This window comes from Heterodontus francisci, chromosome 21, assembly GCF_036365525.1.
Source record: "Heterodontus francisci isolate sHetFra1 chromosome 21, sHetFra1.hap1, whole genome shotgun sequence".
NCBI classification, from domain to species: Eukaryota; Metazoa; Chordata; class Chondrichthyes; order Heterodontiformes; family Heterodontidae; genus Heterodontus; species Heterodontus francisci.
This window is the reverse complement of record NC_090391.1, coordinates 23,539,333-23,554,501: the sequence shown is the minus strand read 5'-3', so window position 1 is coordinate 23,554,501 and position 15,169 is coordinate 23,539,333. Positions and strand designations below refer to the sequence as shown.

The 15,169-nt window shown below is 43.3% G+C and overlaps 1 protein-coding gene across 1 annotated transcript; it reads left to right on the top strand.

Annotated features, from left to right (window-relative positions):
* Positions 1-11,090: 11,090 nt before the first annotated feature.
* LOC137381061 (probable G-protein coupled receptor 139) lies at positions 11,091-13,064 on the top strand. Its single transcript, XM_068053452.1, has 2 exons — positions 11,091-11,280; positions 12,154-13,064. Exons 1-2 carry the CDS (start codon positions 11,091-11,093, stop codon positions 13,062-13,064), a joined length of 1,101 nt encoding a protein of 366 aa, XP_067909553.1.
* Positions 13,065-15,169: the final 2,105 nt, after the last annotated feature.

Below are 15,169 nucleotides of genomic sequence, written 5' to 3'. Positions count from 1 at the left end.
GTAAGTGACTATAACCATTGAAGTTGTGTAAATCTGTATGTGAGCTGGTCTCTGGTTTTGGTCTATGCCTCATAAAGTTACATGTTGATCTACTGGGAGCTGCTACACAGACACCCGATCAATGATATCATGTCATTAAGTCAAATTATCTCTGAATTTTATCACTTTACCTCAACTGAAATTAAGCCTCAACTTGTAGCTCAGTCTTGCTGTATTATCAAGTTATTGCCTTTACTCGAATATTGTGTGCTGTTGTATTGTGTGGAGAGAAAATACTATTTTGACTAACTGTATTAGATTGAGGGGCTGTATTATTTTGAGGAACTATATTAATTTCAGTGCTGTTTTAGTTCGAAGTGCTTTCTTCATTTCAGGGACAGTATTATTTCTTGCTGCTATATTCGTTTGAGGAACTATTAGTTTGAGGAACTGTATTAATTTGAAGTGCTGTATTAGTTTGGGGGACTATTATTTACAATTGCTTTATTATTTTGAGGTCATGTTTTACTGTGAGGCTCTGCATGAGTTTGAGTTGCGATATTAGTTTGAGGCACTATATTATTTTGAGTGACATTCTTTGTTTGAGGGATTATATTAGTTTGAGGGACTGTTAATTTGATGTGCTGTATCGGTTTGAGTTTCACTATTAGTTGGAGAGATTGTATTCGTTTAAGGAACTGTATTTCTTTGATAACTGTATTAGTTTGAAGTGATGTATTAGTTGGAGCTGCTATATTAGATTGAGGCATGCATTTGTTTGAGACATGTTATTAGTTTGAGGAGATTTATTTGTATGAGGCTGGGTCTTAATTTGATGGGCTGTTTTTGCTTGAGATGCTGTATTAGTTTGAGGGACTGAATTTATCTGGGGTGCCGTATTATTTGAGGTGCTGTATTAGTTTGAGAGACTTCATCAGTTTCAGAAACTGTCGTAGTTCGAAGGAATGTATCAGTTTGAGGTGCTGTATTCGTTTGAGTTGATGCATTAATTTGAATGACTGTCTTAAATCGAGTAGATATATTAGTTTGAGAGGCAGAAGTATTTTCAGCTGATGTATTAGTGTGAGGCGCTGCTTTGGTTTGAGGCACTGAATTAGTTTGAGGGAATGCATTAATTTGAGATGTTATATTCGCTTCAGGGATGATATTAGTCTGAGGTGATGTTTTCCTTTGAGTGACTATATGGGAATGAGCGAATGTATTAGCTTGAGGTGCTGTATTCGTTTGAGAAACTTTTATTTTGAACTACTGCATTAGTTTGAGCTGCAGCATCAGTTAAACAGACTGTATTTCATTGAAGGGCTGGATAAGTGGGAGGTTCTGCATTAATGTGAGGGGCTGTAGTCGTTTGTGGTCGAACCATAGAGCCATAGAAAAGTTACCACACAGAAAGAGGCCATTCGACCCATCGTGTCTGCACCGGCTGTAAAAAACTGGCCGCCGACTCTAATCATACCTTCCAGCACCTGGTCCGTAGCCTCGCACGTTCCAGAACTCCATGTGCAGATACAGCTACCTTTTAAATGAGTTGAGGGTTTCTGCCTCCACCACCCATCCAGGCAGTGAATTCCAGACATCCATCACTCTCTGGGTAAAAAAGCTTTTCCTCATGTCCCCGCTAATCCTTATACCAATCACCTTAAATCTGTGCCCCCTGGTAATTGACATTTCCGTTTGGGAAAACAGGTCCTTCCTGTCTATCTAGGCCCCTCATACATTTGTACACCTCAATTGAGTCACCCCTCAGCCTCCTTTGTTCTAAGGGAAACAGCCATAGCCTGTCCAATCTTTCCTCAAAGCTGCAGTATCCAAGTCCTGGCAACATTCTTGTAAATCTTCACTGTGCTCTCTCCAGTGCAATTTTCTCCTTCCTGTAATATGGTATGCAATACTCCTGCTGTGGCCGAGCCAGTGTTTTATACAGTTCCAGCATTAGATGCCTACTTTTGCATTCTAAAACTCGACCAATAAACGAAAGCATTCCATATGCCTTCTTCACCACTTTATCTACTTGTCCTGCCACATTCAGGAACCAGTGGACATGCACTCCAAGCTCTTTCACTTCCTCTACCCCTCTCAATAACCTTTCGTTTATTGAGTATACCCTGGTTCTGTTTGCCTTCCCCGAATATTTACACATCTCTGGATTGAATTCTATTTGCCAATTTTCTTCCCACTCAACCAAACCATTGATATCATTCTGGAGTCTACAACTATTCTCTTCACTGTCAACAACACGTCCAATTTTTGTGTCATCTGTAAATTTCCCAATCATGCCTCCTGCATTTAAGTTCCAATCATTAATATATACCACAAAGAGCAGGGGACCCAACACTGCCCTGTGTAATATCACAGGAAACCGCTTTCCATTTACAAAAAAACATACGTTAGCAATTACTGTTTGTTTCCTGTCACTGAGCCAATTTTGGATCCAACCTGTCACATTCCCCATATCCCATTGGCTTTCACTTTCTGACCAGTCCGCCCTCCTGGACCTTGTCAAATGCCTTTAAAAATCCATGCAGACTGGATGCACAGCACTACCTCATCAATCCTCCTTGTTACTTTCCCAAAATAGTCAATTAAGTTGGTAAGACACGACCTTCCCTTAACAAAGCCATGGTGACGATCACTGATTAATCCGTGCCTTTCTAAGTGATAGTTTATATCTCTCAGAATCGATTACAATAATTTGCCCAACACCGAAGTCAGGCTGACCAGCCAATAATTATTTGGCCTAAAGCACTCACCCATTTAAAACAATGAGACAATGTTGAAAGACCTCAAATCCTCTGATACCTCGCCTGTATCTGGTGAGGATTTGAAAATGATCCTCAGAGCATCCATATCCGCCATTTTCGCCCTGGTTTCCTTGAACAGCCCGGGATGCTATCAATTTGGCCGTGGTGATTTATCCACTTCCGAGGATGTCAGAGCGTCTAATAATTCCTCTCTCATTATGCTTATCATATCTAATAATTCACACTTCTCTTTAATTGCAATATCTGCATTATTTCTCTCTATTGTGAAGACAGAGTCAAAGTACTCATCAAGAACCTTGCCCACATCTTCTACATCCAGGCATAATTTTACTTGTACATCTCTAATAGGCCTTAACATTTACTTAGTAATCAACTTGCTCTTAATGTACATATAAAACATCTTTGGGCTTTTATTTTACCTGTGAATGTTTTTGCATGTCCTCTCCTTGCTTTCCTAAATTCCTTTTTCACTTCATACCTGCACTTTCTGCACGCCTTTAGCCTTTCTAAAGTATGAAATATTTTTGCGACTGTCAATAGCTTTCTGTTTCTGCTTTCTTATCCTGTATGCTTCTAGATAACCAAGGGGCTCTATATTTGGCAGTGCCACCTTTTTGCTTTGTGGAGACATGTTTACACTGTACCCATGGAATCTCTCTTTTCAATGCCTCCCACTGGTTTGCCACTGATTTTCCTTCGAGTAGCTTTCTCCTGTCCACTTTCGCCAGATCGCCTCTCAGCCTCGTAAAATTTGCCTTCCCCCAATTTAGGACTTTTACTCCTGTTCTATCGTTGTCTTTTTCCATAATAATGCTAAATCTAACTGTATTATGGTCACTATCTTCAAAATGGTCACCCACTGCTCCTTCATCCACCAAGAATTAGCCTCACTTAACCTGTCACTATCTCCTTGCAGCCTTCCTGTGTCCTCCCACAGCATACCATCCACTTAGCTTCGTATCATCATCAAACGTAGATACATTAATCTCTGCCTGTTCATCTAATTCATAAATATAGATTGTACAAAGGCCCCAGCACTGATCCTTGTGGCACCGCACTGTTCACTGCCGACCAGCTTGAAAATGCACAGTTTATCGTCACTCTTTCCCTCCTGACCGTTATCCAATCTTCTATCCAAGCTAATATATTCCGCCCAAACTCTGTGAGCCCTTATCTTACCTATAAAACTTTTGTATGGCACCTTATCGAATGGCTTTTTGAAATCCAGCTGCACTGGATCTACTGGTTTCCTTGTTCTACCCTACTAGTAACAGCCTCAAAAATTTCTAATAGATTTGCTGCACAGAATTTTACTTTAGTAAAACCATGTTCACTTGTTCCAATTATAAAATACATTCCTAATAGTCTCCAGCATTTTCCCAATGTTGATGTAGGCTAACTGGCATGTAGTTCACTGTTTCTGTCACCCTCCATCCTCGAAAAGCCGCGTAACATTTGCCACTTCCAATCTGATGGGACCATCACAAATCTACGGAAATTTGGAAAATCATACCTAGCGTATCCATTATGTTTGCAGCTATCTCTTTTAGAATCCTAGGATACAAGATAGCAGTTCCTGAGCTCTGTCGGAATTTTGTCCCTTAAGTTTCTCCAATAATTATATTTTCTCTGCTGATGTTAATTTTCTTGATTTCCTCACTTTTGTAGCTCCTAGGTTACCGTCTATTTCTGGTATGAAACGTATATCTTCGACTGTGGAGACAGAACGAAAACATTTTGCAATGCCTCCTTGTTTTATGAATGTAATCGGTGACGAATGGATGATTTTTGCGGTTGTTTGAAGATTTGTTTAATACGTGTATAAAGTGAAATGCATTGATGTTGTTCTGTTTCCTTGGAACTGCACAAACTGAAAGAGATGTTAACTATTTACTGACAGGTAAAGAGCAGCACAGCACTGTTACAGTATTCCAATCCTGTGGAGCATGACCTGTTCTTACTCGAAGTATCGTGAATGTAAACCCTCTCTGGTGCTGATTAATATCCTTTCCCAGCACCGTCCTGAAATCTGTGGGTCGTGGGTGCTGAATTCTGTTAATGTGCTGTTGCACAGGATGAATGTTTGGCTGTGCTTAGCGAATATTCCAATTCTGTAATGGATTGTGATTTGACGAAACAGCTCTTATCTATGATTCAGAGTCATTGCATGTGCAACCTGCAGTGCTTCTGCCCTGAGCTCAGTGAGGTGTGTCCCTGCAAGGAGAAAGACCATTAACCGAGGGACATGCATTTTGGGTTTTGGGTTTCCAGTTGCAGCAAATAATATCATTTGTACACTGTTCATAATGAAATAAATAGTGCATTGATTCAATAAATAAACCACTGTAACATCCGTAATATTATTAATGAATTGCTGAGCGAGGTTTTTAATCACAAGCGGCATTATCATTCCTTGTACCTTCAAACCTATCAATCATTTTAACGAACTTTTATCAGGTCACTCCTCAGCATTCTCTTATACAGAGAAAAAAACATTTCAGTTTGTATTTTTCTTCCTTTACAAACGAATCCCTATATTTTAGTCACATTTCCATCGTCTTGTCAACCTTTCATTCTAATTTAAATAATTCGTGATTTTGTAGCCCCGGAAGCCTTTGTTCTTTGATAACTTTATCAGTTATCTGTCAGCTTTCGACGTTAAATCTCTTTGAGTTGTTGATGAATTCTTTCAATTATTCTTATCAGTTAGTTCCTCCCCTCTCATATTCCTCTCACCTCTTCAGTCTATGAATCTTCACCAACTGCTCCATTCTTCTGGTACTGTCCCACAACAGCTCCTTCTGAGCTCGGAATTGCTCTCCAGATGTCCATTTCTGTTTTGGCCCATGTCACTCCGCCCCTCTCTGCTCCAAAGTCGAGTAAACCCGAGCTGTCCTTCAACTCACAGTGGACAGGATCTTTCCTGACTATAGCAATAGGTCATTTATCAGCCAGTTTCCTTCGACCATCTCCCATGGGTACATTTAGAGGGCGCTATTTGGATTGATGAGTTTGGCTCTGTTTGTTTGTTATTCCAACTGGAATTTCTCTCTCCCTCACTCGCTCTGACGTACTCAGCTTTCCTTTTTCTCCGCTTTTTCCAGTATATTTTTTCACCCAGAACTGGAAAAAGAAGAAACTTTGCTTCGAATTTCCATTCCTCCCTCACAATCACGCGATCCGCCTCTGACTCTTCCCTTCCCTCCCTCCACTCTCTCCCACTTCAGGGGATTGGCTGTCAACAAATATTTACTATAATCATTCCGACTCTCACAAAGAACAAAGAACAAAGAACAGTACAGCACAGGAACAGGCCATTCGGCCCTCCAAGCCTGCGCCGATCTTGGTGCCTGCCGAAACTAACACCTTCTGCACTTCCAAGGCCCATATCCCTCTATTCCCTTCCTATTTATATATTTGTCAAGATGTCTCTTAAACGTTGCTCTCATAACTGCTTCCAATACCTCCCCTGGCAGCAAGTTCCAGGCACTCCACTCTGTGGAAAAAACTTGCCTCGCAGATCCCCTCTAAACTTTACCCCTCGCACCTTAAACCTATGTCCCCTAGTAACTGACTCTTCCACCCTGGGAAAAAGCTTCTGACTATCCACTCTGTCCATGCCGCTCATAACTTTGTAAACCTCTATCATGTCGCCCCTCCACCTCCGTCGTTCCAGTGAAAACAATCCGAGTTTTTCCAACCTCTCCTCATAGCTAATGCCCTCCAGACCAGGCAACATCCTGGTAAACCTCCTCTGTACCCTCTCCAAAGCCTCCGCGTCCTTCTGGTAGTGTGGCGACCAGAATTGCACGAAATATTCTAAGTGTGGCCTAACTAAGGTTCTGTACAGCAGCAACATGACTTGCCAATTTTTATACTCTATGCCCGGACCGATGAAGGCAAGCATGTCGTATGCCTTCTTGACTACCTTATCCACCTGCACTGCCACTTTCAGTGACCAGTGGACCTGTAGGCCCAGATCTCTCTGCCTGTCAATACTCCTCAGGGTCCTGTCTTTTACTGTATACCTCCCACCTGCATTATACCTTCCAAAATGCATTACCTCACATTTGTGAATGAACGTTCTCCCATCCCATTTCCTGTCTGACTCTATTCCATTCTGCCCTTCTTCTCACCTTCCAATTCAACTGCCTCCACAAACAACACATCATCCTTTGCCATTTCCACCATGTCCAGCTAAAACCAACATTAAACACATCTTCTCCTCGACTCCTCTCTCCCGCCCCTTGCAATAGCCTGGTTCACACTTCGGTAACGCCCACCAACAAGTTTCCCTTCCCCGCCTGGCACCTTCCTATGCAAGTGCAGCAGATGCTCTTTCATTGCCTGAATTCCAGGGTGCCAAACACTCCAATATATTTTAATTGTGTACTTCTTCCAACATAGTTACTGCATTCACTGCCCAACATGAAGTCTCCTGCACCTTGGAAATTTGGAAATGCAGATTGAGTGATTACTTTGCTGAACATTTCCTATAATTTTCCAACAGGACTCTGATCCTCCAGTCACTTACCTGTTGAATTTTGCATCCGCTCTGAACTCCCTATCCTCGGCCACCTGCACTATACAACTTTAAAGTACATTGAGGAACAGCACTGTATTTTTCAACTTTTAAAATTATTTCTTGGGATGCAGCTGTCCATCCATAATTGCCCTTGCAAATGTGGTGGTGAGGAGCTGCTTTATTGAACTGCTCCACTTGTAGCCATTGTATTTATATGCCTATTCCCGTTCAGTTTCTGGTCAATGGTAACCCCCAGGATGTTGATAGTTGATTCAGCAATCGTAATGCCATTGAATGTCATGGGGAGATGGTTGGATTCTCTCTTGCTTGAGGCAGCCATTGGCTGGCACTTCTGTGGGGCGAATGTTACTTGCCACTTAACAGCCCAAGCCTGGTTATTGTCCAGGTCTTCCTACATATCCACACGGATTGCTTCGGTGTTTAAGGAGTTGTGAATGGTGATGAAGATTGTGCAATCATCAGTGAACATCCCCACTTCTGATCTTATGCTTGAAGGGAGGTCATTGATGAAGCAGCTGTAGATGGCTGCGCAGAGGACACTATCCTAATGAGCTCCTGCAAGTGATCTCCTGGAGCTGAGATCATTGCCCACCGCCACCCTACCACTCACCACCACCCCCCCCTCTTCCCCATAACAACGACCATATTCCTTCGTGCAAGGTATGACTTCAACCAGAGGAGAGTTTTCCCTCTGATTCACATTGTCTCCAGTTTTGCTTCGGCTACTTGATGCCATACTCGGTTAAATGTTGCATTGATGCCCTCACCTCTTGAGTTCAGCTCTTTTGTACATGTTTGGCCCAAAGCTGTAATGAGGTCAGAAGCTGAATAGCCCTGGTGGAACCCAAACTGAGCGCCACTGAGCAGGTTATTGCGAAGCAAGTGCCGCTTTATGGCACTGTTGATGGCACCTTCCATCACTTTACTGATGATCGAGAATGGACAGAAGCAGGGCAATTGGCCGGGTTGGATTTGTCCTTCCTTGTGTGTACACGATATACCTGGACAACTTTCCACGTTACTGGGTGGATGCCAATGTTGTAACAGTACTGGAACAGCTTGGCTTGGGGCATGACTAGTTCTGGAGCGCAGGTCTTCAGTGCTATTGCCGGAATGTTGTCAGGGCCCATACACTTTGCAGTATCCAGTGCCGTTAGTCATTTCTTGATATCATTTGTAGCATATAGAATTTGCTGAAGACTGGCATCTCTGATGTTGGTGATTTCAGGAGGAGGCTGATTTGGATCAACCGAGCGACACTTCTGCCTCAAGATTGTTGCAAATGTTTCAGCATTATTTTTTGCACGAATGTGCTGGGCACTCCCATAATTGAGGATGTGAATATTTGTGGAGTCACCTACTCCAGTTAGTTGTTTAATTGTCCACCACGATTCATGGATGCGGCAGGACTATAGTGCTTCGATGTGATCCATTGATGATGGGATCGCTTAGCTCTGTCTATTGCATGCTGCTTACACTGTTTGGCACGCAAGAAATCCTCTTGGCATCTCATTTTAAGGTATGCCTGGTGCTTCTCCTTGCATGCCCTCCTGCATTCTTCATTGAACCACGGTTGATTCCCCTGCTTAATTGCAATGGTACAGCGGGGCATATGTCGGGCCATGAGGTTATAGATTATGGTTAAGTACAGTTCTGCTGCTACAGATGGCCAACAGCACCTCATGGAAGCCCTGTTCTGCGTTGCTCGATAGGTTCGAAATCCAACCAAATTAGCACAGTGGTAGTGCCACACAACACGATGGCGACTATTCTCAATGTGAAGGCGGGACTTTCACTACACAAGGACTGTGCGGTCGTCACTTCTATCAATACTGTCATGGACAGATGCATCTGCAGCAGTCAGATTGGTGAGGTCGAGGTCAAGTATGTATTTCTTTCTTGTTGGTTTCCTCACCACCAGGCGCAGACCCAGTCAAGTAGCCATGTCCTTTAGGGATCAACCAACACTGGTACTACCGAACCAATCTTGGTGATGGACATTGAAATCCCCCACCCAGAGTACATTCTGCTCCCTTGCCTAAATCAGTGCTTCCTCCAAGCGGTATTCAACATGGAGGAGTAATGACTCATCAGCTGGGGAGGGAGGTTGTGAAGGGGCAATCAGCAGGATCGTTCCTTGCTAATGTTTGGCCTGATGCCATGAGACTTCAGCGGCTCCATAGTCGATGTTGAGGATTACCAGGGCAAATCCTTCCCGACTGTATACCACTGGGCCGCCACCTATGGTGGCACAGGACATACCCAGTTACGGCTGTATCTGGAACATTGTCAGGTATGATTCCGTGTGTATGAGCATATCAAGCTGCTGCTTGACTAGCCTGTGGGTCAGCTCTCCCAGCTTTGGTACAAGCCCCCACATGTTAGAAAGCAGGAATTTGCAGGATCGGCAGGGTTGGGTTTCAATTTGATGATTCCGGTGCCCAGATCGATGCCAGGTGATCCGTCTGGTTTTGTTCCTTATTGTCGTTGTCTGTGTTTGTGCAACTGACTGGCTTGCTAGGCCATTTCAGAAGGCATTTTAAGAGTCAACCACATTGCTGTGGGTCTGGACTCGCATGAAGGTAAGGACAGCAGAGCTGATTCCTTGCCCTAAAGTACATCTTCCCTGAACGACATTAGAGAACCAGATGGGTTTTTATGACTATTGTTTTATGGCCATAATTAGCTAACTGTGAATTTCAGCTTTATTAATTGAATTCAAGCCACACCTTTGCTGTGGTGGGATTTTAATTCATGTCCCCGGAGTAATAGCCTGGGTCCCTTGGTTATGAGTGCAGTGACAATACCACTGCACTGGCACCTTTACAGCCTGCTGGAGTTAAAACTGAGATGAAAAGCTTCAGATCAGAACCACTATATTTTTTCGGATGGCCTCTGCTTGTACAGACCAGTGTGACTGGAATAAGGTGTGGGCTCGTGCTTGGAATGAGGATTACCTATCTGTAGACGGCCAACAAGCTGGTCCTCATGCGTATGGTCGATCGAAATTACTCTGTCACGTTACTAGGCTATGGACGCCTTCTTTTTGCCATAGTAATCAAGTGTTCATACTCCTCTGTTGTCTGCTGTAAACATTTACTCTTCCTATGGACCTATCTTCTTTGTCTTTAATTGTCCCATTCACCTTGCACCATCAGACCCTTTGTCATTGAATCACTCCTGCCCTCCATTGGATCACACACTTTGTTCTGAGGTCACCCCACCCAACTTTTCTCAGGGCCTATCATTGCTTCAAAACTTTTAATCTCCAGTAATTTGCAGTTCTGGTGCAGGTTTATCGAGGTGAAAGGTTGGCTGGAATTTTCTGCCAAGAGTGGATTGTGAGGCGGGCTGCATAAAATCAGTTGGGATGGCGAGAGATGTCGTGCCCATCAATTACCCTGCTGAATTCTAACCAGCAGCGGCGTGGAGGTGGCACATGGTCCGCTCGTCCTTCGGCCAATTGAGACATTTTCGTGTTGAACGAATGACCACGTAAGGGCTAGTTCCCGGTGCCTGTGGTATGTTGCCAGCAAGGAAAGCACACCTTACCATGTGGGGAGGCTGCCCCGTAAAAGCTGGTGGCCTTCTTTTGGACTGGGATGGCGTTAGTGGGGCAGGCTCCTGAACAGACGCCCTGTACCCAATGGACAGCCAAACAGTGGTACGGGCTGCTCTTGCAGGAACAGCCCTGACCATCATGATCGACATCTCCGTCCCTCACCAGTGCCTGGTCGATTGGCCCTGGTGAGCTCTGAGCTCCGTTCCTGAGGCCAGCGTCCATGGTACCTCTTCACACTGAGTGCAATTCCAGGACTGGGCACCAGTCACATGACATGGATAGTGGAGCAGGCTGCAGGGCCAAGTATGTCCTATCCATGATCCCCAGGTTGAGTTGTCCGATCGGGGGCTGTCCAATCCCTAACCCCTGGGTGTCTCCTATCCTGAAGGAGTGGTCCCAGTTCGCTGGGAGTATCCAATTCCAGGAGAACCTTTCGCAGACAATTGGCTGGTGAAAATCCCGGGCAGGATGGAGGCTGGTTCAAGCTTTGCGGTGTCCGATTCATGACCCAATAATGGAGGTGTCACTCCAGGGTTTCAATTCAGCCCCAGATCACGGAGAGATTAAAATTCGGGGAAGAAGCAGGTGATTGTCAATTCAGATTGTCTTTGTGTGGAGGGTACGCTCTGATGGATAAACCTGCCCCGTCAATGGTAAACCTGCAAAGCAGGTTAAATCAGAGACTTGACGCCTCATTAAAATATTTAACATGCTGACCCACCTCTTGGGTGCAATTGGTGTTGCCCTCCTGTCAATTCTCTGTTCAACCTGCAAGTGGGCAGGTTGGAGGTGGTTGAGATTTTCACATTTTAAATGTTGAGGTTTTTTAAATTTATTCACGGGATGTGGGTATTACTGGCTGCGCCAGCATCTGTTGACCATCCCCCATTGTCCTTGAACTGAGTGATTGCTAGGCCATTTGAGAAGGAATTTAAAATCTCATTGCTGTGAGTCTGGAGTCACATGTAGGTCAGATCTGGTAAGAATGGCAGATTTCCTTCCCAAAAGGACATTAGTCAACCAGCTGGGTTTTTGCAACAATTGGCAATGCTACCATTAGATTAGATTTTAGTTCTGGATTTATTAATTGAATTCAAATCTCAGCAAGTGCTGTGGCGGAATTCAAACCCTGGCCCCCAAGGCACTATCCCGGGATTCTGTATTGCTAGTCCATTGACATCACCACTTCTGTATTGCTAGTCCAGTGACATCACCATCTCTGGCTCAGACACAGCGAATGCTTGTTCAGTAAATCCCGTCTCTTTCCCTTCTCTCTTTTGCAGGTAATTTATTGGCGATTGTGATCCTGTCCAGGGGGAAGTGCGGACTCTCCACCTGCACCAGTCGCTACCTGGTGGCCATGGCAACGGCAGATCTATTAGTTATTATCACTGATGTCATACTGTGGCGGATCAATTATCATTATTTCCCGGAATCTTTCCTGAACATCACTCCTGTGTGTAGTGTTATCTTTGTCCTACTTCGTGCAACCACAGACTATTCTGTCTGGTTCACCGTCACTTTCTCCTTTGATCGATTTGTGGCCATTTGTTGCCAGAAGCTGAAAACTAAATATTGCACCGAGAAAACAGCGGCTGTGGTTCTAGTAACAACCTGCACTGTTCTTTTTTTGCAAAACATCCCCACATACTTTATATTTGAACCTGCAGAGATAATCGACAATGTAACGTGGGGCTGTTATGTCAAGTCAAGCTGTTATACTGAGCCTAGATGGAAGGGATTTTACTGGTTTGATGTTATTTTAACCCCGGTTCTCCCATTCGTTTTAATTCTGTTGCTCAACGCTGTAACAGTGAGACACATTTTAGTGGCCAGTCGAGTCCGTAAGGGACTGAGGGGTCAAAGCAAGGGAGAGAATCGCAGTGACCCAGAGATGGAGAGCAGAAGGAAGTCTGTGATTTTACTCTTCACGATATCCAGCTGCTTCATACTTCTGTGGTTGATGTATGTTATATATTTCTTAACTTCTAATATTACAGGGACATATCTCGAGGATTACACTGATCCTTTCTATATCTTTGGTCAATTTGGAATAATGCTGCAGGTTCTAAGTTGCTGCATAAACACATTTATTTATGGGGCGACACAGTCCAAGTTCAGGGAGCAGGTGAAGAACGTGGTGAAATATCCGGTTATATCAATTATTAAATTAATTAATAAACTGAAGAACTGAGATCAGCACCCCGGCGGTCCCAATATTTCCAGTGCATGAATGTACAGGGGCCGACAGCGCCTGTGCCTCAGCTTGGTGGCTGCTCGGATGGAGGAGGCTGAGTCCGTAACTGGTCACCATGAAGTGAATTATGACTTTAACCCCTTAGAGGGACTAAACCACATTCCCCGTGAATCTCCTTTAATTAAGATCAAACCAAACAGATCCCTACAGACACTTATTTGGCTCCAAAGAATTGAACTTGTTTTCCCTCAATGAAAAATGATTAACAGAGAATATTACCATCATTCGGATAGCCTATTTTTTAAATAAATCATTATTTAGTTTATTAAGTTAATTTGGTTTCGACTTAGTAAGTCATAAATATCCTGGATATTATAAGGGTCTGGGAAAATCTCTTCAATACATATCTCTCCACTGAAAGAGACACAGAGAGGGGGGTTCTTGTAGTTGCATGCAGAACACTACATGAGACGATTTATTAACTTCTAAGCATTTATTCAAGAATTATAAATGCAGAACACTTTTAAGTGGCTATGTACATCACAATATCAAATATTACTACGAGATGTAACACATAATCTTCTTTCTAGCATAGAATCCAAAAGTCGAACCTTGCTAATGTTACTGCGAAATGTCTTATCAGATTTTAAAATGAATTTTTACCTTAAATTCCTCGAGCACGCCAGAGGGTGAGAAGTATTGTTGAGGATTCAACACTTCTAATTTTTGCTTCAGAAAATCTCATGTTTATAATGTTTGTAAGGTATCATTTGACCTTTCAGCAAATAGGCGTTACATTTCTGTGTGTGTGTTTCCTGCTTTTAAGATCCATATTTGGTAGTATCATTAACTAACATCTTCACTTAATATTCTGCTGGAATTCCCCTACTCTTGAAGTTGCGAGCATTTATCTGGTTAAAATGTTTATAAATGTGTGTACTTGATCTCTTGTTCCTGTAAGTACTACTCCATTTATCGTTTTAACCTTCTGAGTCGATCTGTCTACATCTTAACAACATTTATCAATTAAGTTTATTGCTCCTTCTGACTGATGTCACACAAGATATTTCAATGTGTGTTTATCTTCAAAGACCCGGTCAACAGAAACGCTGAAATGGACTTCCCAACTTAAAAGATGTTTCGGTTTCACATTCTATTGTAACAGAGACCTTAAAAGACATTGAAAATTCTGACTCGACCTTCTTAAAGGGGAATGTCAGTGAATCTTGAAGACTGACCATTTATTCAATCTCTACGTCTAAAATGTATAACATATTAACTATATCTAAATTCTGCCTAATTAAGCCAATATAACCTATATTCCACAACACTCTTCTCTGGACCAGTATAAAGGTGAACAACGAAAATAGGTTGTTGTAACTAAGCAATGTCTAAGATGTAAACATTCAATAGAGTGTTATTTCCTATTATGTATTATAATACAAACGACGACATCGACAACAATCATGGTCTGCATCAGACACTACCCTCCACACAAAGACACTCCAAATTGACAGCCAACTGCTTCCTCCCAGGCCTTTTAGACCCTGCATGATCTGGGGGTGAATCGAACCCCTGGATCGACATTCCCACTATTAGGTTACGAATAGGACACCCCAAGGGTTGAACCAGCCTCCACTCTGCCTGGAATTTGCACTACCCCAGTGTCTGTGTTGGGTTCTCCTGGGATTGGTTGCCCCCAAGTGTTGAACCAGTCAACACAATGCCTGGGACTTGCACTACCCCAGTGTCTGTGTTGGTTTCTCCTGGGATTGGATGCTCCCAGCGGACTGAACAACTCCTTCAGGGGAGGAGACTCCCAGGGGTTTGGGATTGGATAGCCCATAATTGGACAACTCACCCTCGGGATCACAGTTCGGACATACTTTGTCCTGCAGCCTGCATCGCTGTCCATGTGTTTCGACTGGAAGCCAAGCCTGCCTATCTGGCCTACTTCTGAGAGGGGAACCCAAAGACACACATTCAAACATCATAGCCTCACTGTATCCCACCTTCCAACATATCTGTTGCTGTTAATATTCAGGTCCAAGTATTTGAGAAAATCAAAATACTGAGACGACTTTAAAGCTGATAAAAGTAGT